Source organism: Convolutriloba macropyga, chromosome 2, assembly GCF_964194025.1.
Source record: "Convolutriloba macropyga chromosome 2, txConMacr16.3, whole genome shotgun sequence".
Taxonomy (NCBI): domain Eukaryota; kingdom Metazoa; phylum Xenacoelomorpha; order Acoela; family Convolutidae; genus Convolutriloba; species Convolutriloba macropyga.
In genome coordinates, this window is record NC_134469.1 from 56,249,305 (window position 1) to 56,273,878 (window position 24,574).

The following is a 24,574-nucleotide window of genomic DNA, read 5'->3' on the forward strand; positions in this document are numbered from 1 at the left end:
CTATTTTGCCATCATTAGTTCTCAATCTCTGCTATGTTTTTTTTCAAAAAGTGAGGTCAAAATTTTGTTTAAGCTATTATACGGACTTAATAGCTTATCGATTTTGCACCAATCAGTTAATACTGCTGGTAAGTTTTTTAACAATGAAAAAGTTTTCTTTGCCGTAATGAACAATGATTTCAACAATGTTCTCTTTTAACGTTCACTTATGCACGGTTTTGTTTTTTTTCCTATGAATTAATGTCACAGTCTGTTACTTCTTCTCAATGGCTGAAATAGGCGACGAAAATGTAGCGACAGGCTCTGAGGAGGTAAATAACGATGGAGTTAGTGTCAATCTTGACAGTGATGATGAGTTGTTTCCACCGTCAGCAGCGCCTGCTCCAACTGTAATTTCCCAGATAATTTTTCAGCTATTTCAAACGGACTTTACTAACATGCATAACCGTTTCAGGTGTCCGCCAAAGATTCTGCTAAAGGTGGGTGCTATGATTTTGCATACTCATGAAATCGCTTTCCGGTTAAGGCTTCGTAAGGATAAGTGAAAGCTGAATCCTGGTATTTTATAGAAACACTAAAAAAAACTGAACTTAGACTTATCAAACAGATCGGGAGCGCTAGACTTACCCTAAATTAGTTTCTACTTCTACTACTAAATTGTTTGTAATTTCTATGTTTTGTTCAAATCTAGTTTAAGATATGCACCTAAAATTGATAGATAGCATTAGTGAATAGCTTTGGAATAATTAATAAGATTTCTAAGTGCGCATTATCCCCCGAAGATTATGTCCTATATAAATAGTTGTAGCCGTTATGGAAGGATTGGCTCATTAAAAAGAAATAAAGCACCCCTCATAAATACTGGACAAATATTGGCTAGTCCGGGAGGGGAGGCTGCCAGCTCTACGTCCACAAAAAGCATGCTGTTTTCAAATATATTAATAAAGCCATCTAAATATAATGACAAAATATACTGTAGTATACTAAAAGTATATTGTAAACAATATGACAAGAATTTTGAAATGTAAAGATTACAGCAATTCTGCGATCAATAATACAAAAAAAGGCACGCCTTGAGTTAAACTAACAGCCTCTTTTCTTCGACAACCAATCTTACCCTCGAAGTTGATGCGCAACCTCCACCACCGAATGCGAAGATGTTGAAAACAATTATTTTCGATGGGGGTTATCTTTCGATTGTGTCTTCATTCAGTGACAGAAGACGAGTCGACAGAAAGTGGCTTTCCCAAACATCAATTAGTCTTCTTTCCTATTTGATCTTTATCGGTGGTGGGCTTCGCTACTGGTATCAGGACAGCTTTTTGCCTGTTGGTTGACAATTTCTGCGTTGAAATAAGTCCTACTGAGTCTGGACGAAATTGCTCTTCATCATTTTTAGAAGAACGAAATTGCTCTTCAACTACGTTTCTATAGTTGCGAATATTTATGGAAAGACCCTAAACAAAATGACTTACCAGAAAATACAGATTTTTTTCACAGATCATTGTGGAAGAGAACAAATGCACATGGAGAGTGATTTGCAGATGTGGAAACTGCAACATACTAAAGAAGATAAAACTGATCTGAACTATAAATTGGGTGGAAACCCAAGAGTCTTACTCTAAATCCTGCACTACTACTACTATTCCATTAGATTTCATGTCCAATCTTGCATCATGAGCCTTTAATGATAGAGCAAATGTTTCCCCTGGAACGGCCGGAGATAAGGCTTATTGCATGCAATGTGAGTCAACAGCGTGCCTGGCAGTGTTTAGAAGTTTTGCGAAAGGAATCTGACAGTTTGTCATGATTAACTAAAATGTGTATTAATTCATCATTGATTGTTTTCTCATACTCCATAAAAAACTCTACAATATTGCTTATTTTGAACGGATACAGTGAACGATTTAGATACTAAGTGGCAAAACTTTGGCATGGTCGACCACTTTTCTGCACTGAGAATTCTGATTTTATAATTCTGTCCCAAAATTTTTTTGTATTAAATTAGGCTCTATCGTTACCAGGGACGCTACTCAGAACCCAAAATTCATCAATTTCCACTTCTTTATTGGAAGCGATCTGCTCTGCCTTTTGATAGAAAGCAAAAATTTTTAAGCTGTCCAAATTAATTTTGACGGATACTAAGGCAAACATTTTGGGTAGTTGTTTCAAATTAGCTAAATGATTTCTGTACTGGTTGGTTTGGGATACTTCCCAAGTTATTTTTTTGTTAACTTTGTCAGTTTAAAAGTGACACCAATTATTATTCTCTTTGTTGCGTTCCGAATTGAATAGAAAAATTTTTGTCTATCATTGGCTTATCAAATTTGGTGTTCATCAAAAATTTTGTTTGATTTTGGTCTTGCTCTTTGGTCATATGGTCTTCAATAAATATTGTCTCTAAGGAAAGAAGGAGCCTTTATGTCAACGTATCCATGGCTTTGATTTTTCCATACTTCGATATTGGATCGTCATTCTGTTTTCATTTTATTCTTGGAGGTGGAAGCGTAGGCATAACCGTTGCGATACCCGGACTGTTCCGCGTTAGCTTCATTAATGTGGTCGACCAAATCATATTTAAATTTTTGGCAAATTTTAAGGCGGTCTTGTTTCTTGGCAGTGTAAAAAGACTGCCTGTCAACAAGAGATTTTTAATAGCCGCGAAGCGATAGCGGCTATTATTGGGGACATAGCGTTTTTTACAATTCAAAGAATTTGAATTGTATTGGGGCGCTGTCTTTTTTTTTTAAGATCTGTTCACACATTTTCATGATTTTTGAAGTCAAATTGGAGTAGTGATTTTGGTGACGCCGAAACAGGAAATGGAGCGAAAAAGCGAGTGGTTTTGCGGCGTGAATTTAGTTCGCTCTAATTTTAAAGTAGAGTGCGAAAGTGGTGTTTGAACAAAAATTCGTTTTCTCGGTAGTGGTTTTTTGTTCACATGCGGCAATTTCACTCTGATTTTTACTGTTTTTTCGATTTTTTGGATCGGATTTTTTTCTAAATGGTTTTCCCAATCCATTCACAGCTCATTTTAGGCCTAGTTTTTTGTTTGAATTAAATTTTCATTACTCGCTAGTGGTTTTTTGTTCACATGCGGCATTTTGACATTGATTTTTTTTGTTTTTTTTTCTTATTTTTTGATCTGATTTTTTTGAAATGGTTTTCTCAATTCACTCATAGTCCATTCTAGGTCTAGTTTTTCTGTTTAGTCAATGAAAATTCTTTGAATTGTACGTCAGGACTTGTCCTGCTATGTTTTTTAATTCGTCGTCTCCATCGATGATTCTTACGACCTGACTTCTTGGAATTGACTTCAGTGACTTCTATTGCTTTGCAGTTAAAATTTGTGTACGTGACGTCGTTTCTGCTTTTAGGTCAATTGCGTGACTTACCTCACTCAAAAAAATGGCTTCTGAACTCACTTATGGAACTTTAATTTTTTATGAATATTTACTAGTTAATAGTGTGCATCTAAGTAGTGCCAATCTTGTATGCCCTAATTTGTGATTATTAGTTTTGAGTTGATTTCGAATATCAATTTTGAAATAGCTCTTTAAGTGCGTTTTCCTTATAGAACGTATGTGTCAAAAATTGACAGTCCGAAGCTAACCCGAGAAGTCTAGTGGTCTATTGAAGGACTGGTGGTCGATCTGTCTATCTTATTTCTTTAGGTGTTTCAATTCATGTTTAAGAGTTTGAGTTACTAATTAAATGTGTAGCAATAATTTTAGTCCTGTGGTCGTTTTATGCCATTTTGTTGGCTGAACCTATTGACTTTTCCTCAAAAACGGGATACAGGTGAGGCCCGGAAGCAATAAGGTTCTCTTAGAGCCTTTCGGCTCACTAGACTAAGTACACGATTCACCGAAACTTTTGGAGACCTCACTTCACAAACCCTGACCCCCTCACTCTCCATAACCCAGTGCACTCGAATCCCATGCCCCGCCCCCTGTCGCGCTCACCCCCACAGCCCTTCAATTAATCGCACGCCAGTTGCTTGAGAGCAGGTCGCCCTAAGTTAGTCGATTATTTTAATAATTAGTAGCCGCGATTTTGGTCACGCCGAAACAGGAAATGGAGCGAAAAAGTGAGTAGTTTGAGGCGCTTAGAGTGAGAAAAGGGTGTTTGAAAACAATTTGCTTTCTCGCTAGTGGTTTTTTGATTACATGCGGCAGTTTCACTCTGATTTTTACTGTTTTTTCAATTTTTTTGATCGGATTTTTTTAAATGTATAATGGATATTTTTGAGTTGTACCCAATCCATTCATAGTTAATTCTAGGCCTAATTTTTTTAGAATCAAGTTTAAATTTCTCGCTAGTGGTTTTTTGTTCTCGCTAGCGGCATTTTGACATTGATTTTCTGTTTTTTTAAATGATTTTTGATATGATTTTTTTAGAAATGGTTTTCCCAATTCACTCGTAGTCCTTTCTAGGTCTAGTTTTTTGTTTAGTCAATGGACATTCTTTGAATTGTACGTCGGGACTTGTCCCGCTATGTTTTTTTTTAGTTCGGCGTCTCCATCGATAATTCTTACGACCTGACTTCTTGGAATTGACTTTTTTCAATTACTTCTGCTTTGCGGTTAAAATTTGACTGCGTGACGTCATTAATGCTTTTAGGTCAATTGCGCGACATTCCTCACTAAAAAAATGACTTCTGAACTCACTTATGGAACTTTAAATTTTGTGAACTTTTACTAGTTAAAAATCAATCGTGTGCATCTAAGTAGCGCCAAATCTATATGCCCTACTTCTTGAGTATTAGTCTTTGATTTCGAATATCAATTTTGAAAAAGCTTTTTTTAGGGTTTTTCCTTATAGACTGTATGTGTCTTAAAATCGACAGTCCAAATCTAGCTCAAAAAGTCTAGTGGTCTATTGAAGGACTGGTGGTTGATCTTTCTATCTTATTTCTTTTGTTGATTCAAATCATGGAAGGCCATAAGCGTCTATCGTGGCTATTTTCGGGAAATCTGTTTTGAAATTGCGATTATAGTTTTGTTCAATTTCAATCGGTTTTGTTGGAGCGTGCTGTTCAGGTCTTCTAGGGTTTCTTTTCTAAAAGAGTGGTTGCCTTCGTGGTTATTGTAAAGCCGTGCCGTGTACTTTTTCCGCAATGTTCCTTGAGCCTTGTCCTCGAGAAGCGTGGAATTTTTTTAGTTTCAAACGGGGGCTCAGCTATTAGATAGTCAGACTACGCACTGAACTACCAAAAGAGAGAACATAATTGAAATATTGAACAGAATGTTTTAAAAATAGACAACCTGGCGTTTGTCGGTTGCTGTCACCGTTGAATTGATTCATCGTGGATCTCTCATTGGACAAAATCAGATCCGAAGGATGACTCTACGAAATAGCAAATGCTGTTGAATAAGTTTTTCACGACAATTTATCAGAAAATTGTAGTGTGTCTTAACATAACAAACATAAGACGAGGGAATTCAAATTAAGTTCGTTAATTGCTCTCAAGCGAAGTTTGTAGCAATTATATTGGTCCAGTTGGCTTTTTTAATGCGATTTTTCGCTTGACTGTTTTTTCGTCTGACCTGACTGTTCGTCCTTAAAACGGGATAAGCAGGTAGCGACCAGCGTGCATTAAGTTTCATTAGAGGCCCTCAGCCGCATTTAGTAGTCCTTCAAGTGGTTAATGTGGTGAATCTACTAGAGAGGTCGTAGTTTAAGGTATAAAGATCATTTTTCTGAATTTTTGAGCTCAAAATGGTACATTTTTTCAGGTTTTTCGTGATTTTTTAAGTTTTATGTTTGATTAGTCTTAGGTTGTGGTTTTTAAAAAATGATGTTGATTATTGTCTCATTGGTCAATAAGGAGGCGCAAAAGAACCTAATTAATGGTCTGAGTTAATAGCTCATTAGTTTTCATGACTTAGGCACTACGTTTTCTCAAAAAGAGATAATTCTTTAGGTTTTGTTGTATTTATTAATTTTGTTCTCCTCTAGTTAAGTCTCGTTTATAAAAGGCATCATAGGCTGTTAATAGGGGTTCTTTTAGTCGATTAAATTGTTTCTGCTCAAAGCTGATGCCTTCTATGACTTTGACATCAATTGTTTTCAACAATTTTTGAGTTTTGCGAGTTCTTGTTAATTTGATTATCTTATACCTTTGCCTCATTATTGACCGTTTCATTGGTTTTCTGTTTGTTTAAAATTTTTTCAATTCATAGCTATTGCTTTCTTTGACTTATACGCTGCTCGTTTTTGAAAACTGTTAGTGCATTTTTGAGTTTTTCAAGTTGCTGTCCTATCACTCAACCTCATTTATGATGGGTTTCATCGGTTTATAATGAGAAACAAGGGAATTTAATTAGTGGCAGGTGTTCTTAGAAGTTGTTTTTTTTGTTTTTGACCATGTCTTCAAAGAATAGATCTGATTTTTTAGTCTTGCATGATGTTTATTCTTGTGTAAAATTGATAAATATTAATGCTGTCAAACTAATTGTTCTCAATGAACATCTAACACTGCATTTTTTGTCTGGTCAAAGCTAACCCAATTCTTTGGATTGTAATTCTGGTCTTGTCCTGTTATGTTTTTTAGATTTTTGTCAGATGTTTTCTCAGTTTTTTTTCATGATTTGAGCTTTCAAAACGGGATAAACTGGTAAAGCTCAGCAGGTGTCAAGTTTCATTAGAGGTCCTTAGCCGCGCTCAGTATTCCATGATGTGCTGAGGGTAATGAAGCTACTGGGAAGGCCGTAATTCAAGTTCAAAAGGTCATTTAACCATAGCGGTCTTTGATTCCAAAAAGTTTCACGTTCTTTCGTAATTTTCAATTTTTTTAGAACAGTAACATTGTGGCTGGTAAATTTGAGATAGTTCTTTTGCTAGACAAATACATTTGAAGACCATTTTATTTGTTATTTGTTTTTGTACTCCAAACAAAAACTTGCAATTTTACTATTTTTTTTTACAATTCTTCAAGTTTTTTGAATGTCATTTTTTGAGTTTTTTTCAGCCCTAGGTTTCAAGGAACCTCCTCCAGGGTTTGATAATAGGTTACTGCATAGTGTCTACTGTTAATGGAATGGTTTTAAACATTTTTACATCACGAATTTTTTTATTTTTTTTTGACAAAACTTGCAATTTTTTTTCAATTTTGGTGACATTAATTGTCATCACTCAAGTTTTCTCAGCGCCAAGGGCTATAAATCTTCCTTAAGGGTTTGATAATAAGTTACTGACTTTCTTTGGTAGTGGAATAGTTTTCAACTTTTTAATATCACAATTTTTTTGCAATTTTTTGATAAAACTTGAAATTTTGAAGTTTTAAATTTTGTTAAGTTTCAGGTTTCTTCAGCCTCTAGAGCCAAGGAACCTCCTCTAAGGTTTTATAATAGGTTAATGCATAGTTTCTAGGCGAAATGGAATTTTTTTCAAGATTTGAATATCACGAATTTAAGCATTTTTTTCGCAAATTTTTTTCAATTTTTTCAAGTTTTTAATTATTGCTGCACCAGGAGTCCAGGGACCTCTTCTATGGTTTTATAATAAGCTACCGTATGATTTCTGAATTAATTGGAATGATCATTAATGTTTTAATGACTCAAGTTTTAGACATTTTTTGATAAAGTTCTTTTTCCAAGTTTTTGGAAAAGTTTTGTTCCGAATTTATGGATTTTTGAGCTAGTGAAACTATTAAAAGCTTAAAGTCGGGTTACTGGACAGTATCGTGAGACCATGAAATGGTGCTGCAGATTTTAATATTACAAATTTTAGCAAGATTTTGTTAAAATTTGCAGTTGTTTTTAAATTTGAATGTTTTTGTTCTGAGTTCAACTATCATTACTGGCCGATAAAACTTTTTCAGTCTTCAAGATGGGTTACATGACAGTACTTCAGGAGAAAAATGATTTGGGACATTTTCTCCACTGCGAAATCTGGAAATTTTTCTTCCGTCTTTTCAGTTTTTTTTCTATGATTTAATTTCTAACAGGGCTAGAAAACGAAGTTGTAGAGTCGAATCTCATCATGGAAAATTTTCTAGCTCTTTCTCTCATTGTCTGTTGGGATTTCTCCCCTTCTCTTTCTTGTTCACATTTTATCGCTCTCATTGCCCAGGACTTCAAAACTGACCTGAGGTTCCAGAGCACTGCTATCGTGGCCCTCCAGGAAGCAAGCGAGAGCTACTTGGTCAGCTTGTCACTCTCTCTTTCCTGATCTCTTTTGTTGATGCCGCACGTCAGCTGCTGTTATGTGGCGTAAATTCATCACCTATTACCCTCATCAACGCTGAGTTGTGGCAGAAATGTTTGGATTTATTCTGTTTCCCCCCATTGTTTTTTATGACCCCCAGTTACAAATTATATGTTATATAGCACGTTACTATGTAAGAAAGTAGCACGTGCGCCTAGGGTTCATTAAAGATTTATGCTCACTAAGCTGGGGGAAAGAGAATAGATCGAAATATTTTATCATAAATGACTTACTAGCAGTTTTCAGGAAATCATTGTTAATTTCTCCCAAAGTTTGTAGCAATTATATTAATCCTGTTGGTCTTTTTTATGCGTTTTTTCGATTGACCGATTTTTCGACTGACCCATTAGACTTTTCATTCTCAGAAACGGTTAAAGAGGGCATTAAGGTCTCTGACAGTCTTGCAACTGACTAATTTTCAGGTATGCGATTCACAGAAACCGTTTTGGAGACTTATACTTATGGTGTGAAGGGCTGTTCTTAAAAATTGATCCCTCAACCCGCCCCCACATGAGCCCCCAATCCCTAACGAACAATATCAATTGCTCTCATACAGAAAAAAAGTCTGTTGCTAGTATTGTTAGCGGTTGAGTTACAACTTCGTGGCGGCATGGTGGATAAGATGTCTGACTGCTATTCTAAAAGTCGAGGGTTCGAACCGTTAGTAGGTCCAATTTTTGCACTCACAAATCCTCAGCTACACCCCTTATTTAAATTGCCCCCGCCTGTCGTTCGAGAGCCATTAATGCGAAGTTAGTTGGGTTAACCGTTTTCTTGTCAAATTTTTTCTAAGAATTGGTCAAACTGGCTCTCAGTTTCACAGATCACTAGAAAGACGGATCATGCGGTCGCTTGTTGATGGTAGGGTCTAAACAATGACAAGGCGAGCATTGCTGAGGTGTCTTGTTTAGCTTTTGCTGGGCTTGATGCTTCTCTTGGAGACAGTGGAAAGCACGATTCTGCTCCATTGGAGAACACAAAGCCACTTTTTAGCCCCATAGGCGAGGCACCGTCTGCAGGCTCATCTGCCACAGGTAGCGGGGCGTCAATGCCACCATCATCTTTCACTGTGTCGGAACCAAAGAGGTCAACATTGTCCAGTGAACCAACAACACAGGTTACAGTGGTTAATTTTTATCCTAAATACAGCGGATATTTCTGCCCCTCTGCAGACATGCGAAATATATCTTAATGTAGATTGCTAATACATATTTGGGAATTGCAATTTTAAATTGATTTTTAAGTAGTCTGTCATGTTACCTCTTACATTTTATCTGCATTGATTTTTAGGCCGCTGGTGATGGAAGCTTCATTGTTGTGACAATCAGTGACCCTAATAAAGTTGGTACGTTAAATTTTTCTTGATATCTGAATAAACTCATCCATCGGTGGCTAAAGTTTGGACGTTATTGTTCCTCGAACTTTGCTAAGATGTCAGTATTGTGGAAACTTTTCATCCGTTTATAATGTTCAGAATAGGGGACAGTTTTGATTATTTTAAAACTCATCGTTTAAATTTATGGTGTTTTTTTTTACCAGGAGATGGTGTGAACGCATTCATGAGGTTCAAGGTGTCAACCCGCACTAATCTGACCTATTTCAAATCCAGCCAGTTTTCAGTCTTTCGTAGATTCAGTGATTTTTTGGGCCTTTACGAGAAGCTGGTGGCCAAACACATCCAGTATGGAAGAATAGTACCACCACCGCCGGAGAAAAATATGAGTGGCATGACAAAGGTTGGAAATAATTTCTCTCAAATTAATGCCGAGAAAAGTTAAGCAATAGCCGCGAAGTGATGGCGGGTATTAAGTTTTAATTGTATTGGGTTGCTGCCTTTTTAATGTCTATTCCAATGTTTTGATTAATAGCCGCGAAGCGATAGCGGTTATTATTGAGGACATTATGGTTTTTTTTACAATCGAAGAATTGGATTGTATTGGTGCTATCAAATTAGAACGGGCTGTTACAGATCACACAATACGGGATCTCTTTATGTATGCCGATCTAACTTGTATGCCGATCGGTAAAATATATGCCTAAGACCTGTTTGTGCTATAAGTCTCAATTTAAAGATTTCGAGGGCTGAAAGTGTTCAATTTATAAAAGAGTCAGCACAGTAAGTAAAATTACAGCTTAGTAATTACCAGTTGTGTGGTTGTAATATCGGGATGAGCCGGGTGGCGATCGTTCAATTCGTGTTGTATGTCGGATAGTTGTTCAATTTAGACGGAAAAAAACTTTAATGAAGTTTTATGTTTTAATGAAGATTTAATTAAGAATTTAATGAAGAAATGTTTAAGTTATTACTGTTTAAACAGTATATGTTTGAATATTTTCTGTTTGAAAATTATAAGCAAAGAAAAGGTGACCTTTGTTTGCGGTCTATATCAGAAACTCTAATAATCTCATCCTGCTTCTTTTTCTCAATAATATCAGCGAAGCATTGGGCCGATAGGGGGCGGAAAAACCAGGTTCACGTTCATAGTGAAACGGTTTCCTAATTTTCCTATTTGCCGAGAAATCGAGAGAATTAACTCTGCTCATCTCTTGAACTTTTGTTGTTTTTTCCTTTAAAAAATATTAAAAAAGCGGGAGCCTTTGAGCCTGTTTCAGCCTTGCGTAGATGCCTTAATTCTTCCCCTTCTGGTCTTGTAACCTTGAAGTTTGTAAGGGATTTTTTTTTTGCTTTTCATCAGATGCACCTGCATCGCTTTTAGTAGTTCCCCTGAGTTGCAAACGTCAGTCAAAGAGCAGGGAAATAGAGCAGTATTTGCGGCGCCTACTCAAATTTAGTTCTAGTTCTAGTTTGAATTTGGTCCTGAATAATCCAGGCCTAAACTGAGGCTCGTTTAGTAATTAGAAAACTAAAGGCTCAAATGCTTATATAATGTTAGCCTAAGCGCGAGTTAATTTGTTTGGCGGGTGCTGAGAGTTGTGGTAATTAATGCTTAAATGTATGCATTCAATTTTCTTTGCGGCGGGATTAATTGTTCGTTCGATTAGAGAAGCTCTAATACTACAGTGCTGTCTTTTTATAATCCAAAGGATTTGAATTGAATTGGTGTGCTGGCTTTTTATTGCAAATCAAAGAATTTGAATTGTATTGGGGCGCTGTCTTTTAAAGTTCTGTTCACACTTTTTCATGACCTTTGAATTGAAATTGGAGTAGTGATTTTGGTCACGCCGAAACATGAAGTGGAGCGAAGAAGCGAGTAGTTTTGCGGCGTGAAATTTTGCAACTCTTAATTAAGAGTAGAGTGAGAAAACGGTATTTGAACTAAAATTTGCCTTCTCGCTAGCGGTTAATTTGTTTACATGTGGCAATTTCATTTTGACTAGTTCATAGCACTTATGTAAACGAGGGCTTCTCATCTCGAATATTGTTCGACTTCTCAAGTGATTTCTTTTGCTCGCACTACAAAGTAAAGATTGTTGCTAATATAAAAATCAGTTGAAGCATATCCACAAGGGACTGATAGCTGAGTGGGCAGTGCATTTTGTTAGGGATCGGGAGGTCAATGCTTCGAATACCGGCGTGGTCAAATAATTTTTCACCCGCCTGTCGTTCGTGAGCAATTCTTCCGACATTAGTTGGTTTGTTTTTTTTACTGTTTCGATTTTTTGGATCGGATTTCTAAATGGTTTTCTCCAATCCATTAATAGTTCAATCTAGGCCTTGTTTTTTTTTTTGTTTGAACCAACTTTTCCGTTCTCGCTAGTAGTTTTTTGTCACATGCGGCGTTTTGATTTTAATTTTCTGTATTTTTTATTCATTTTTTAAATCTGATTTACTTCGAAATGTATTTCCCACTGCACTCAGTCCGTTTTAGGTCTAGTTTTTTGTTTAGTCAAGGACAATTCTCTGGATTGTACGTCAGGACTTGTCCCCCTATGTTTTTAAGATCTGTTCACGCTTTTTTCGACTCTCTTACTACAGTTAGAGTCAAATAAGAGTGTTGATTTTAGTCACGCTTAAGTACTAAAGGGAGCAAAAATTAGAGTAGGTTTAAGGCGTGATTTTTTTCGAACTTCTTAATGTGGGGTCAGAAATTGGTGTTTGAACAAATTTTCGGTTTTTGAGAGGGAGTTTTTTTCATGTGCGTCAAGTTGACTTCTGATTTCAGAGTTTCTTTTCCTTGAGTGCTTTCCGAAAGATACATCTGTGTTTTAATTCCGCCTAGTTGAATTTTCTAGAATTCATCTTTCGGCAACTGATAAAACTTGCATTTTTTTACTTTAAAAAAAAATTAATATCATTATCTGAGGGTTCCGAGCCCCAGGAGCAAGGAGACCTCATACAGGGTTTGATAGTAGGTTACTGAAAAAGTTGTATGGGCAATGGAAAGGTTTCACTATTTTAATATCACAAATTTTAGCAATTTCTTTATTTTCAAAATAAACAAATTTTTGCGATTTTCAAGTTTTCTGGAAATTTTGTCGTTTTTTAGAGTTCTCCAACCTCAATGGCCAATGAACCTCCTCTAGGTTTTGATAATAGGTTACTTTTTCGCTTCTAGTAGCATTGAAATGGTTTTAATTTTTTATTAGCAGGAATTTTAAGCAGTTTTTAAACGTGCAATTGTTTCAATATTTTTTTGATATTTTTTCAACAGTGAGTTGTTCCGACACAAATGTACCAGAAATCTCCTCTAAGGTTTGTTAACAAGTTACTGCATAGTTGCTAGAGGTTATCGATTGGTTAGAAATATTTAAATAACACGAGTTTATGGAATTTTTTTGGTGGATTCTAATTCCTCAATTTCATGAAAATTATTTGAGTTCCAAATTTATTGGATTTTATGAGCCCGCGAAACTCTTTAAGATTTGAATTGAGGTTACTGGATGGTCTCTAGAGACAAGGAAATTGTTCCGAAGATTTTGATATTAAAAATTTCAGCAAGATTTTGTTAAAATTTGCCATTTATCTTTAATTTTTTAAAAATTTTTGTCGTTTTCTGAGTCTAACGATCTTTACAGGCCAACAAAATTTTTGAAGTCTTGCAGACGAGTTTAATAGCAGAACCGCACAGACCAGAACATGGTTTTGAACATTTTGTTTCCGTAAAAATAAACTCTCTAATTTTGCACTTTTCCATCTTTTAAGCATGTCATGTTTCTCGAATTTATCTACCTGTAGTGGATAAAAAATCTATTTCAAGTCATGTTCTTGAGTTAATGAGTATATCTAATCATGTCATTTTTGGCCTTGAAGGTAAAACTTCAGCAGTGATTACTTATTGTTTGTTTGATTATTTCAAGTTGTGATTTTTCTGAAAATTACATTCCGAGTTTATGGATCTTTGTGAGGCAGTGAAACTGTTTTGTCTTGAAATTGGTAAAATGGATAGTCACAGTCTCTGGAGTCAATGAAAGTGTTCTGAAAATGTTATTATTACGACTTTTAGCAAGATTTTGTTAAAATTTGCTAGTTTTTTAATAAGTCTAAAAAATTTATGTCACTTTCTGAGTTTAACGATGTTTACAGGCCGTCGAATCTTTTTTTGGTGTTGCGGGTTGATTACATGGTAGAACTCCATGTACCAAATTATAATTTGGAACGTTTTTTCCGCAAAATCTAGAAACTTTCTTCAAATTTTGCACTTTTCAGTTTTTTAATCATTTGTCATATTACTAGAGTTTATCTACCTTTAGTGGCAAATTAATCATTTTCAAGGCTTTTGTGTGAGTTAATGAGTATTTTAAATTGTATCGTATTTGCCTTCAGGGTAGAAGCCTCAAGAGTTTTAGCAGTGAATATTTTTTAGGTTAGCTTGATAATTTTAGTTTCAACTTTTGAGATTCTTTCTGGCTGGGATTGTTCAATTGATCTACTGGTCAGGTACATTAGTTCACAGTTTTTCATTCAACTCTTTGGATTGTATTTCAGTTCGTGTCCTGCTATGTTTTTTTAGTTCGTCATCTCCATCAATGACTCTTGCAACCAATGACCTTTTCAATTTAGTGAATTCTTCTCCTTTGCAGTTAAAATTTTCAGTTAAAGTGTTCATGACGGCGTTTGTTCTGCTGTTAGGTCAATTACGTTAGTTACCTTACTCACAAAAATGAATTCCGAGCCCACTTTAATTCTTAAGATTATTTATTAGTTGAAGATTAATAGTGTGCAGCTAAGTACTGTCCAACGTATGTACCCCAATTCTGGAATATTAGAGTCTTGAGTTTTTATTTCGAATATTAATTTTGAAAAAGGGCTATTAGGGCTTTTCCTTATAGAGCTTATATGTCTCATGAAAATTAAAGTCTAAATCTGACCCAAAAAGTTCACTAGTCTAATTAAAGGACTGGTGGTCAATTCAAAATGTCTATCCTATTTATTTATTTCAATTCCATGGATGGCCACAAGCGTCTATCGCGGCTATTTTCCGACAATTTGCCGGCTTTGTTTTCTAAAGTTGAACCAGAGCAGCAAGTTGAGCGAAAAAGCGAGTGATTTGAGGTCTGAAATTATTGTTCACTGTTTATGTAGGAGGAAATTTTATACAAAGATAGAAGCTTCTGGATCTATTCTGTTCCCCCCAGCCTGTTTTACGCCCCCAGTTACATATTATGTGTTATATAGCACGTTACTATGCAGGAATATAGCGCGTCCGCCTGGGGGTGTAAAAAGTATAAGCCCACTAAGCTGGGGGCCGAAACAGAATAGATCCTAGTTTCTAAATAGTAGTTTGTACCTTTTTGAGTTTTTATAATTACCTTAATTGTTCCCGAAAGAAGTTTGAGGCATTTCTTGAAACGTGGTGGTGTTGCAAAATTTTTGTGTGCCCGTTTTGACTTCTCAAGTGACTCTTACACACTTGAATTTTTCGTTTTTCATGATCTAAATTTTGCTCTCATTCACAAGTGTCAGCAGCTGAAATGAAGTGGAGGCCGTTCTCTACTAGAAGTTGTATTATCAAGTTTTCACTATAATTTTTTTTTGTGGATATAGTGTTATATAATTCCTAATAAGGGTGTAATTTGAAGCCCCTGTAGTAAATTTAGTTATTTTGATCATAGTTACAGCCCACTCTCAAACTGCAATGTTTCGGAAAATTCAGGTTGCGCTAAAACTTCTCATGGTCAACAGAGAACGCTATACAGTGAAGGCTGTTCTAATGAAGCATCGCGACTACAATTAAGTAGGCAGACAGAGGTTTTTAAAAATTTAAAATTGTATTTTGAAAAAAAAGTTGAATAGGCTTTATAATAGATCACGTTGCCGACTTCAACTCGTTTGTCTATATTATGAGGCCCGCAACCAAATCTCATTCGGAGATTTTTCGACCATCTGTGGGTTAGGTTTTTGAATTCCTCGTTTTTGTTAGGGCCCTCCTCTCTAAATACCGGAGCAATTTTGAGCTTTGACAATCAGCAGCGGAATTTGTGCACTTGACCTCATTTTTAAATACATTTGTACAGCATAGGTCAATCATGTGATAAAATGAGTTTACAATATTTACCTCACTGAAAAAAATGCTCCTGAATGTATTGATAAATCTAAATTGAGCATGTGAAGTATTATTGAAGTTCAATAGAGTTCAATCAAGCTAGTTAATTATAACGTTCTTTTCCTTGAAGGACAGATTTGATCCCGGTATTTTGTTTCCCGTTATTTGTGTGACACGTTTATACTTTTTCGTTTGCATTTTATTGTAGGTTTGTAGATTTTTTCTGACAGAGATTGCAGTACTCTCGTTTCTGGGTATTATTGACTGGCTTAAGAAAAAAAGCGTTAAGATGTATAGAAAAATTGAGCAATTATGACATCTGACTACAGAAATAACAGTCTTGAATATTTGCAGTCTTGAATTTTTCTGAAGACTCGGGTTGGTTTGTTAAGATGAATAATAATTTTAGGAGAAATCATCGGGGTTTGAAGTTTTTTGCATACTCTCATTTTAAAAGGATTTTAGTTTTAATGGTATTCATTTATCTTGATAATTGACAAAATGTCGCAAATTAAGCTCTAAACGATTCAACTGTAAACTCTAATTAGTTTCTGAATTCATAAATGTGATGCCTTTAAATTGATCTTCAGTGCTCTATGGATGAAAATTGGATGAAATCTACACCGAAAAGCTTAAGCGCTAATAACTTTAAACTATTTACGAATCTTCGTTATCGTATAATCTAGGTTCAAATGGAAAATGTTCTTCTCAAGCTGTGTTGTGATGTTTGTATGACGATTTCTGATTTCGTAGGTCAAAATGGGCAAAGAGGAGTCTTCATCTGGCTCTGAGTTTATTCAAAGACGTCGTGCCGCGCTGGAGCGTTTCATCAACAGGTGCCTAGATCACCCGAATCTTAGAAATGACCCAGACATGCGCGACTTCCTGGAGCGGGATGAGCTGCCCAAGGCTTCCCACACTTCTGCATTAAGTGGAAAGAGTCTGCTAAAAAGGTTCAGTTCAGTGGTAGAGACGGCAACTGCTAAGCCCACCAAGATACCCAACGATCCCGACCAGGTGCACATACTCAAAATATTTCATGATCTTCATGGACGCCCTTTCAGTGTTTCTTATTTTTGTCTCCAAAAACAATGTTAATTGCTTGAAAGAGCTAGAATCCTAAGTATTAAGATAGTTTTGAGTTTTGTCATGTCCATTAATATTTGTATTAGAAAACGCCAGTTTTTCAAAAACAGTTTTATAATTGTCAGTTGCTATTTTATGTTTCTCTTATGAATCTAAACATTTGAATTTGATTTTAGTGGTTCGAAACAAAATTGGTGCAGGTGGAAAATCTGGAGAATCAATTAAAGAAATTGGCTGTGAATGTGGAGGCACTTGTACAGACAAGGCAAGGTGAGATCTTTGGATTTAAAAGTATAACGTATACATCAAGAAGTCACAATGAAGATTTGGAATAAATTAATCGACCAAATTGCACGATAAGTTTTTCAGCGATCGTTATTAATTGTTTACAAACGAAGTTTGTCGCAATAGATAGTTGCTGTCAAACAATCATCGAGGTTAATTGCTGTGATATAAATTCATGGTGGGAAGGCTGATTCTTTCGTGAATATTTACGATTAATTAATTGTTAGATTGCGCAAGATTAGTTCATTTGGTTGATGCCTATAATTGTTGGAATTAATGTCAGAAGTTAACGTGACTTTTATTACTAGAGTTGTCTGGACACAGTGCAACATTCGCAAAAAGCATTGCTATGCTTGGTAATACTGAGGAACACACAGTTTTGTCACGTGCTTTAAGCCAGCTTTCAGAATTGGAGGAGCGAATTGAGCAGCTGCACGCAAATCAGGCGGAACACGATTTCAGCCTATTCTGCGAGTTAATACGTGACTACTGTGGTCTCATGCGTGCTGTGAAAGACTCGTTCGGACAGAGGAGCAAACTCTGGCACGACTGGCAAAGTGTTGAGTCCAATCTGCTTAAGAAAAGAGAGACCGAATCTAGGATGCAGTTAACTGGACGCACTGAGAAAGTCCCCATGATTAAAGCAGACATCGCTCAGGTACTTAATTTTGACCTTATATGCTATTTTGTTTAATAGCCGGGAAGCGATAGCGAGGGTATTATTAATCTCATTGTAGTTTTTTGCGATTCAAAGAATTTAAATTGTATTAGGGCGCTGTTTTTTTCCGACTCGAAGAGGCTTTTTACTTTTCTGTTTAATAGCCGCCCTCATCTTCTCAGCCGGCTATTATAGCGCTCCTATTTTTTTAAATAGCCGCCCTCATCTTCTCAGCCGGCTATTATAGCGCTCCTATTTTTTTTTTACTTCGTCGAACTTTTCGCTTTACCATTTTGCCGCTTTTTCAACATTTTGCGTGAAATCTTTTTGACTTTATTAGGCTAGTTTCTCTCTTCTCTCATTCTGCTAGAAGTGAATTTGAACATCAGTTGCTCAGCAAAGCAATTCAAAATGAACAGAGTCCGTATAAAAAAATCAAAATCAGAAATAGAAACGTGATAAACCCATAAAGCCCAATTTTAGATGCCCGCTATTTGAACGTTGTTCATAACCATCTGTAATGCTTATTGGCATTGATAGTAGCCCCTGTAGCCTCTCTCTAAGAAACAGAAGTATGTTCAACTACGAAATGCCATCAAAATAATCCGGACTTAAAAAATGTTTTTGTACAAAAATCTTTTTTTTTTCAATATCTTCTATTATTTCAATCACAATCATGCTTATTGGAATCAACGGTGGCTATTTTCCGGCAATCTGCCGGGTATGTTTTTATAACTCAAAGGGTTATATTGAACTAATTTTTATTCATTTTTTGGCCAGAGTTTTGATGCAGGAAATGAATCGCGTGAAATATTTATATTTTGGAGTGGTTTAAGTGTTGCATAAAGTTGGAGGATGTTACGAAAAGAGAGTGGTGTTTTGTTGATTGTGCTCGTTAGGGGGAATTGAGAGGTGAAAAAATTTTTGTTTCTTGAAAATCTTTCGTTCACGTGCGGCTTTTTCAAGGAGTCTTTTGTTCTAACTAGTTTGTTTTCGGTTGAGAGGTTTGACTGGACTATTGTAATAATTATAAGCATGTTCAGATATTGATTTAAAAATTTTAATCCGAGTTTCAAGGTATGCTTGAGATTTTCCAGCAACTTTTGAGAAATTTTTTTTCGTTTTTTGCCATTGTTTTGTTCTATCTCATTCTTAGGGGAATTCATCTCATTCTATCTATTCTTATCCATAACTGGATCGCAGCCTATTGCTCAAACTATTTTAATATTAAAGTTAACAAATAGTTACAGTTCTTATGGCTTAGAACAGTGTTTTTGTTGAGAAAAATGACGAAAATTGATTTATGTAATTGTTTTTTGCCAATGTCTTGCTGTTTAATAGCCGCCCTCATTATATCGGCCGGCTATTATAGCGATCCTAATTTTTTTTACTTCGTCGAACAAAAAATGTTTTGCTTTACCTCATTTTGCCGCTTTTTCAACATTTTGCGTAAAATCTTTTTGACTTCTCTAAGCTAGTTTCTGTCTTCTCTCATTCTGCTAAAAGTGATTTTGAACGTCAGTTGCTCATCAAAGCAGTTCAAATTGAACAGAGTCAGTATAAAAAGTTGAAGTCAGAAATAGAATAGGGATAAACCCATAAAGCCCAATTTTAGATGCCCGCTATTTGAACGTCGGTCCTATAAGTCTTAGTTACCATCTCTAATGCTTATTCTTATTGATAGTAGCCCCTGTAGCCTCTCTCTGAGAAACAGAAGTAGGTTCAACTACGAAATGCCATCAAAATTAATCGGACTTAAAAAATGTTTTTGTACAAAAATCTTTTTTTTTCAATATCTATTCTTTCAATCCCAATCGTGCTTATTGGAATCAACGACGGCTTTTTTCCGGCAATCTACCGGGTATGTTTTCCATTTCTTTTTTCAAAATTGAAAAATTTTGGGAGCCTAGCATAACTAATTTTGAGCTTTTTATTTATTTTGTGCATTTTTAAGCTACTTTTTTTTATTTTACTCAATACTTTCTTTTATGGCCTTATTGGTTAAGTGATTGATTTGAAACCTAACTTTCCTAGTCATTTTTTTAAATTATGTCTTAGACAAAGTTATTTTGGTGTGATGCAGTTTTTCATAGTAAAATTTGACAGAAAAATTTGAAAATTGTCACCATTTTTCTTTCAGTTTCTTCACGTTCGAGATGTTTGCGAGCTTATAATGGCTCGCGTAATTTTGTGAGAGAACTTTTATATTCTTGTATGAAACTTTTTTCGTTTTTACGTGTACTTGAATTATTTGGAAAATTAATTGAGTTTTCCTGATTTTTTACGTTAAGTGTTTTTTGTCCATTTTTTGTTATTTGACATAAGATTTTTTCTGTTTTCAAGTTCTGCCAGTGAATACTAGTTATTGGAACAGGGTAGTTTTGGCGCAGACGAATATCAGTCGTTTGCTGAATTCTTCTACCTGTTTTTTTACGATGTGTTCACATTATTGTTTTTGAAGTCGAATTTTACAGGGATAGTGACCTCTAAGAAGAAGTGAAGCGGAGGGGCTTTTTTCTTAATGCTTTACCGAATCAATTCGTTGTCATTGCTAGGTCAATTTTTGTCACCTCTGATTAATTCCTTATCACTTCTAGGTCTATTTGTGTTGCTTTGTCAGTGAAAATTTTCTGAATTGTGGTTCTTAACTACGTCTGCTCCTTTCACATCGATGTCTCTCGACTATTCTTGCGACCATAAACTGGCTTCGGCCTATCACTTTATGAACGTTATTTTAAAATCATGTACTAATCGAAGATCAGTAGAGTGAATCCAAATGGTACGACAAACTTACGCGCTCTTCAAACTTAAAGTCGTTTCGAACTTATTTTTCCTTCATGTGTCAAAACATTTTTTTCTTCGAAAATTACAGGTATTCTTATTTACTTTTATTTTTCAATTTTTCAATTCCAATGAAGGTCAGGGAGGTATATCGCGGCTATTTTCCGGTAATCTGCCATCATAAAAACCAATAAAACTTGCTTGAGAATGGAGAGGTTTTTAGTATAACTTGGAAGTAACCAATTTTAATGAGTTCTTTCTTCGTCAACCCTTCTTTTTTTACAAACCAGAGATTACAAATCGACGTGTCGCTAAGGTGACTCACTTATTTATCAGTAAAGTGTCAGAGCAGTGGGGAGCAAAAATCGATGACTTAGTGAAAACGTGTTTATTTTTGCCAATCTGCTTTTTGGTTTGTGAATTATTTAAAGAGAGAGGGAGAAAAATAGGTTAGAGTAGTAAGATTTCAGCTGAGCGAGTAAAACTGTTTTGTTCAAGTTGTGCTCTTTTGAGGGAATTTTTTGTTTGAACTTTTGGGCCAAAATTGATTTTGCCACATGGCAAGTGAGTGTAGGTTAGTCACTTCTTGACAATTTTAATTTAATACTTTTAGGGGCATTTAAGCGTCTTTTTGTGTCGTTCCTCATAAGCTTTACTGGGTCAGGGGAATGAGCATAGGTCAGGTTGAGGTTTTTCTGAAATTTCTCTTAGTTTCGCCGGAATTCTACAATAACTTTTTAAGAATTCTGATTTTTTTTGAACCTCTGACCTCTTGTGTTTATTAGGTACTGTTTTCCTGGTGTCACTGAGCTACTTCAATTGACTGGAAAAAAATTGTCTCATCAGAGAAAATTTTGAAAATTCTAATATCTTTCTCTTTTGAAGAGTTTCAGCTCTTTCGGGTTGTCAGTATCATTAGTTCTCCTGTCTTTCTTCTTGGAACATTTAAGTTTTTCCTGGAGTTGTTTAAGTGATCATATGAGCAAATTTTTGCAGTTTTCTGTTTTTTTTTAGTTTTTGAGTAATCATCAGTCAACAACCGGTTCTCCTTTCTGAACTTTAGTTTTTTTGTTGTCAAAAGGCTCTATCAATTAAGTCTTTAATTGCTCTCGAATGGTTTGCGAAGAAATAATTGGAAAATGTCTCATGCGTCAACGTTTTCGGCTTCTATTCTGGAACATTTTTTTGCCTTTTTGTAACTTTTTTTTAGCTCTATCTGTTGATTTTTTTAGGTGTGTTTTTATTATAAGAAGTAACTGAGTTTTCCTATTCTCGTTCAGCTAATTTATTGGTTGTATTATTAAATTTTTTGATGGTGAGCGAGCAAAAAACCGGAAGTTTCAGGGAGTGAGAAATGCTTTTATTGAATAAAATCGAAGAGTTGATAAAACATGGTGGTTTTATTCATAATTTTTCTATTAAAGAGTGGGAAAGTTTTTCTCTTTGCGAGCGTTTTATTGTTCGCGTGAGCTTTTTTCTAGTCATTTTTCTAGCTTTGATTTTTTTGTTATCCATAGGTTATTGTATGATTCAGCAAAAAAATATTCGGGAGGGTTTAGAGGTTTTCTGATAATTAGAGGGAAGTTTAAACTAATTTTGAGCTTTTTATTTATTTTGTGCATTTTTATGCTACTTTTTTTATTTTACTCAATACTTTCTTTTATGGCCTTATTGGTTAACTGATTGATTTGAAACCTAACTTTCCCAGTCATCTTTTTAAATTATGTCTAAAACAAAGTTATTTTCGTGTGATGCAGTTTTTCATAGTAAAATTTGACAGAAAAATTTGAAAATTGTCACCATTTTTCTTTCAGTTTCTTCACGTTCGAGATGTTTGCGAGCTTATAATGGCTCGCGTAATTTTGTGGGAGAACTTTTATATTCTTGTATGAAACTTTTTTCGTTTTTACGTGTACTTGAATTATTTGGAAAATTAATTGAGTTTTCCTGATTTTTTACGTTAAGTGTTTTTGTCCATTTGTTTGTTATTTGACATAAGATTTTTTCTGTTTTCAAGTTCTGCCAGTGAATACTAGTTATTGGAACAGGGTAGTTTTGGCGCAGACGAATATCAGTCGTTTGCTGAATTCTTCTACCTGTTTTTTTTTACGATGTGTTCACATTATTGTTTTTGAAGTCGAATTTTACAGGGATAGTGACCTCTAAGAAGAAGTGAAGCGGAGGGGCTTTTTTCTTAATGCTTTACCGAATCAATTCGTTGTCATTGCTAGGTCAATTTTTGTCACCTCTGATCAATTCCTTGTCACTTCTAGGTCTATTTGTGTTGCTTTGTCAGTGAAAATTTTCTGAATTGTGGTTCTTAACTACGTCTGCTCCTTTCACATCGATGTCTCTCGACTATTCTTGCGACCATAAACTGGCTTCGGCCTATCACTTTATGAACGTTATTTTAAAATCATGTACTAATCGAAGATCAGTAGAGTGAATCCAAATGGTACGACAAACTTACGCGCTCTTTAAACTTAAAGTCGTTTCAAACTTATTTTTCCTTCATGTGTCAAAATATTTTTTTCTCCGAAAATTACAGTTATTTTTATTTACCTTTATTTTTCAATTTTTCAATTCCAATGAAGGTCAGGGAGGTCTATCGCGGCTATTTTCCGGTAATCTGCCATCATAAAAACCAATAAAACTTGCTTGAGAATGGAGAGGTTTTTAGTATAACTTGGAAGTAACCAATTTTAATGAGTTCTTTCTTCGTCAACCCTTCTTTTTTTTACAAACCAGAGATTACAAATCGACGTGTCGCTAAGGTGACTCACTTATTTATCAGTAAAGTGTCAGAGCAGTGGGGAGCAAAAATCGATGACTTAGTGAAAACGTGTTTATTTATGCCAATCTGCTTTTAGTTTGTGAATTATTTAAAGAGAGGGAGAAAAATAGGTTAAAGTAGTAAGATTTCAGTTGAGCGAGTAAAACTGTTTTGTTCAAGTTGTGCTCTTTTGAGGGAATTTTTTGTTTGAACTTTTGGGCCAAAATTGATTTTGCCACATGGCAAGTGAGTGTAGGTTAGTCACTTCTTGACAATTTTAATTTAATACTTTTAGGGGCATTTAAGCGTCTTTTTGTGTCGTTTCTCATAAGGTTTACTGGGTCAGGGGAATGAGCATAGGTCAGGTTGAGGTTTTTCTGAAATTTCTCTGAGTTTCGCCGGCATTCTACAATAACTTTTTAAGAATTCTGATTTTTTTTGAACCTCTGACCTCTTGTGTTTATTAGGTACTGTTTTCCTGGTGTCACTGAGCTACTTCAATTGACTGGAAAAAAATTGTCTCATCAGAGAAAATTATGAAAATTCTAATATCTTTCTCTTTTGAAGAGTTTCAGCTCTTTCGGGTTTTCAGTATCATTAGTTCTCCTGTCTTTCTTCTTGGAACATTTAAGTTTTTCCTGGAATTGTTTAAGTGATCAGATGAGCAAATTTTTGCAGTTTTGTTCTGTTTTTTTTAGTTTTTGAGTAATCATCAGTCAACAAGCGGTTCTCCTTTCTGAACTTTAGTTTTTTGTTGTCAAAAGGCTCTATCAATTAAGTCTTTAATTGCTCTCGAATGGTTTGCGAAGAAATAATTGGAAAATGTCTCATGCGTCAACGTTTTCGGCTTCTATTCTGGAACATTTTTTTGCCTTTGATTTTTTTGTTATCCATACGTTATTGTATGATTCAGCAAAAAAATATTCGGGACGGTTTAGAGGTTTTCTGATAATAAGAGGGAAGTTTAAACTAATTTTGGGCTTTTTATTTATTTTGTGCATTTTTATGCTACTTTTTTTATTTTACTCAATACTTTCTTTTATGGCCTTATTGGTTAACTGATTGATTTGAAACCTAACTTTCCCAGTCATCTTTTTAAATTATGTCTAAAACAAAGTTATTTTCGTGTGATGCAGTTTTTCATAGTAAAATTTGACAGAAAAATTTGAAAATTGTCACCATTTTTCTTTCAGTTTCTTCACGTTCGAGATGTTTGCGAGCTTATAATGGCTCGCGTAATTTTGTGGGAGAACTTTTATATTCTTGTATGAAACTTTTTTCGTTTTTACGTGTACTTGAATTATTTGGAAAATTAATTGAGTTTTCCTGATTTTT

General features: G+C 35.1%; 1 protein-coding gene across 1 annotated transcript in view; it reads left to right on the forward strand.

The window, feature by feature from the left end:
• Window positions 1-217: 217 nt before the first annotated feature.
• Window positions 218-24,574, forward strand: part of LOC142334520 (sorting nexin-2-like) — a 31,231-nt gene continuing 6,874 nt past the window's right edge. Inside the window, exons 1-8 of the mRNA XM_075382619.1 lie at window positions 218-389; window positions 455-479; window positions 9,123-9,328; window positions 9,502-9,556; window positions 9,751-9,947; window positions 16,410-16,673; window positions 16,919-17,012; window positions 17,336-17,685. Of these exons, the coding sequence (XP_075238734.1) occupies window positions 267-389; window positions 455-479; window positions 9,123-9,328; window positions 9,502-9,556; window positions 9,751-9,947; window positions 16,410-16,673; window positions 16,919-17,012; window positions 17,336-17,685 (1,314 nt within the window). The 5' untranslated portion in view covers window positions 218-266. The remainder of the gene's footprint in view (window positions 390-454; window positions 480-9,122; window positions 9,329-9,501; window positions 9,557-9,750; window positions 9,948-16,409; window positions 16,674-16,918; window positions 17,013-17,335; window positions 17,686-24,574) is intronic.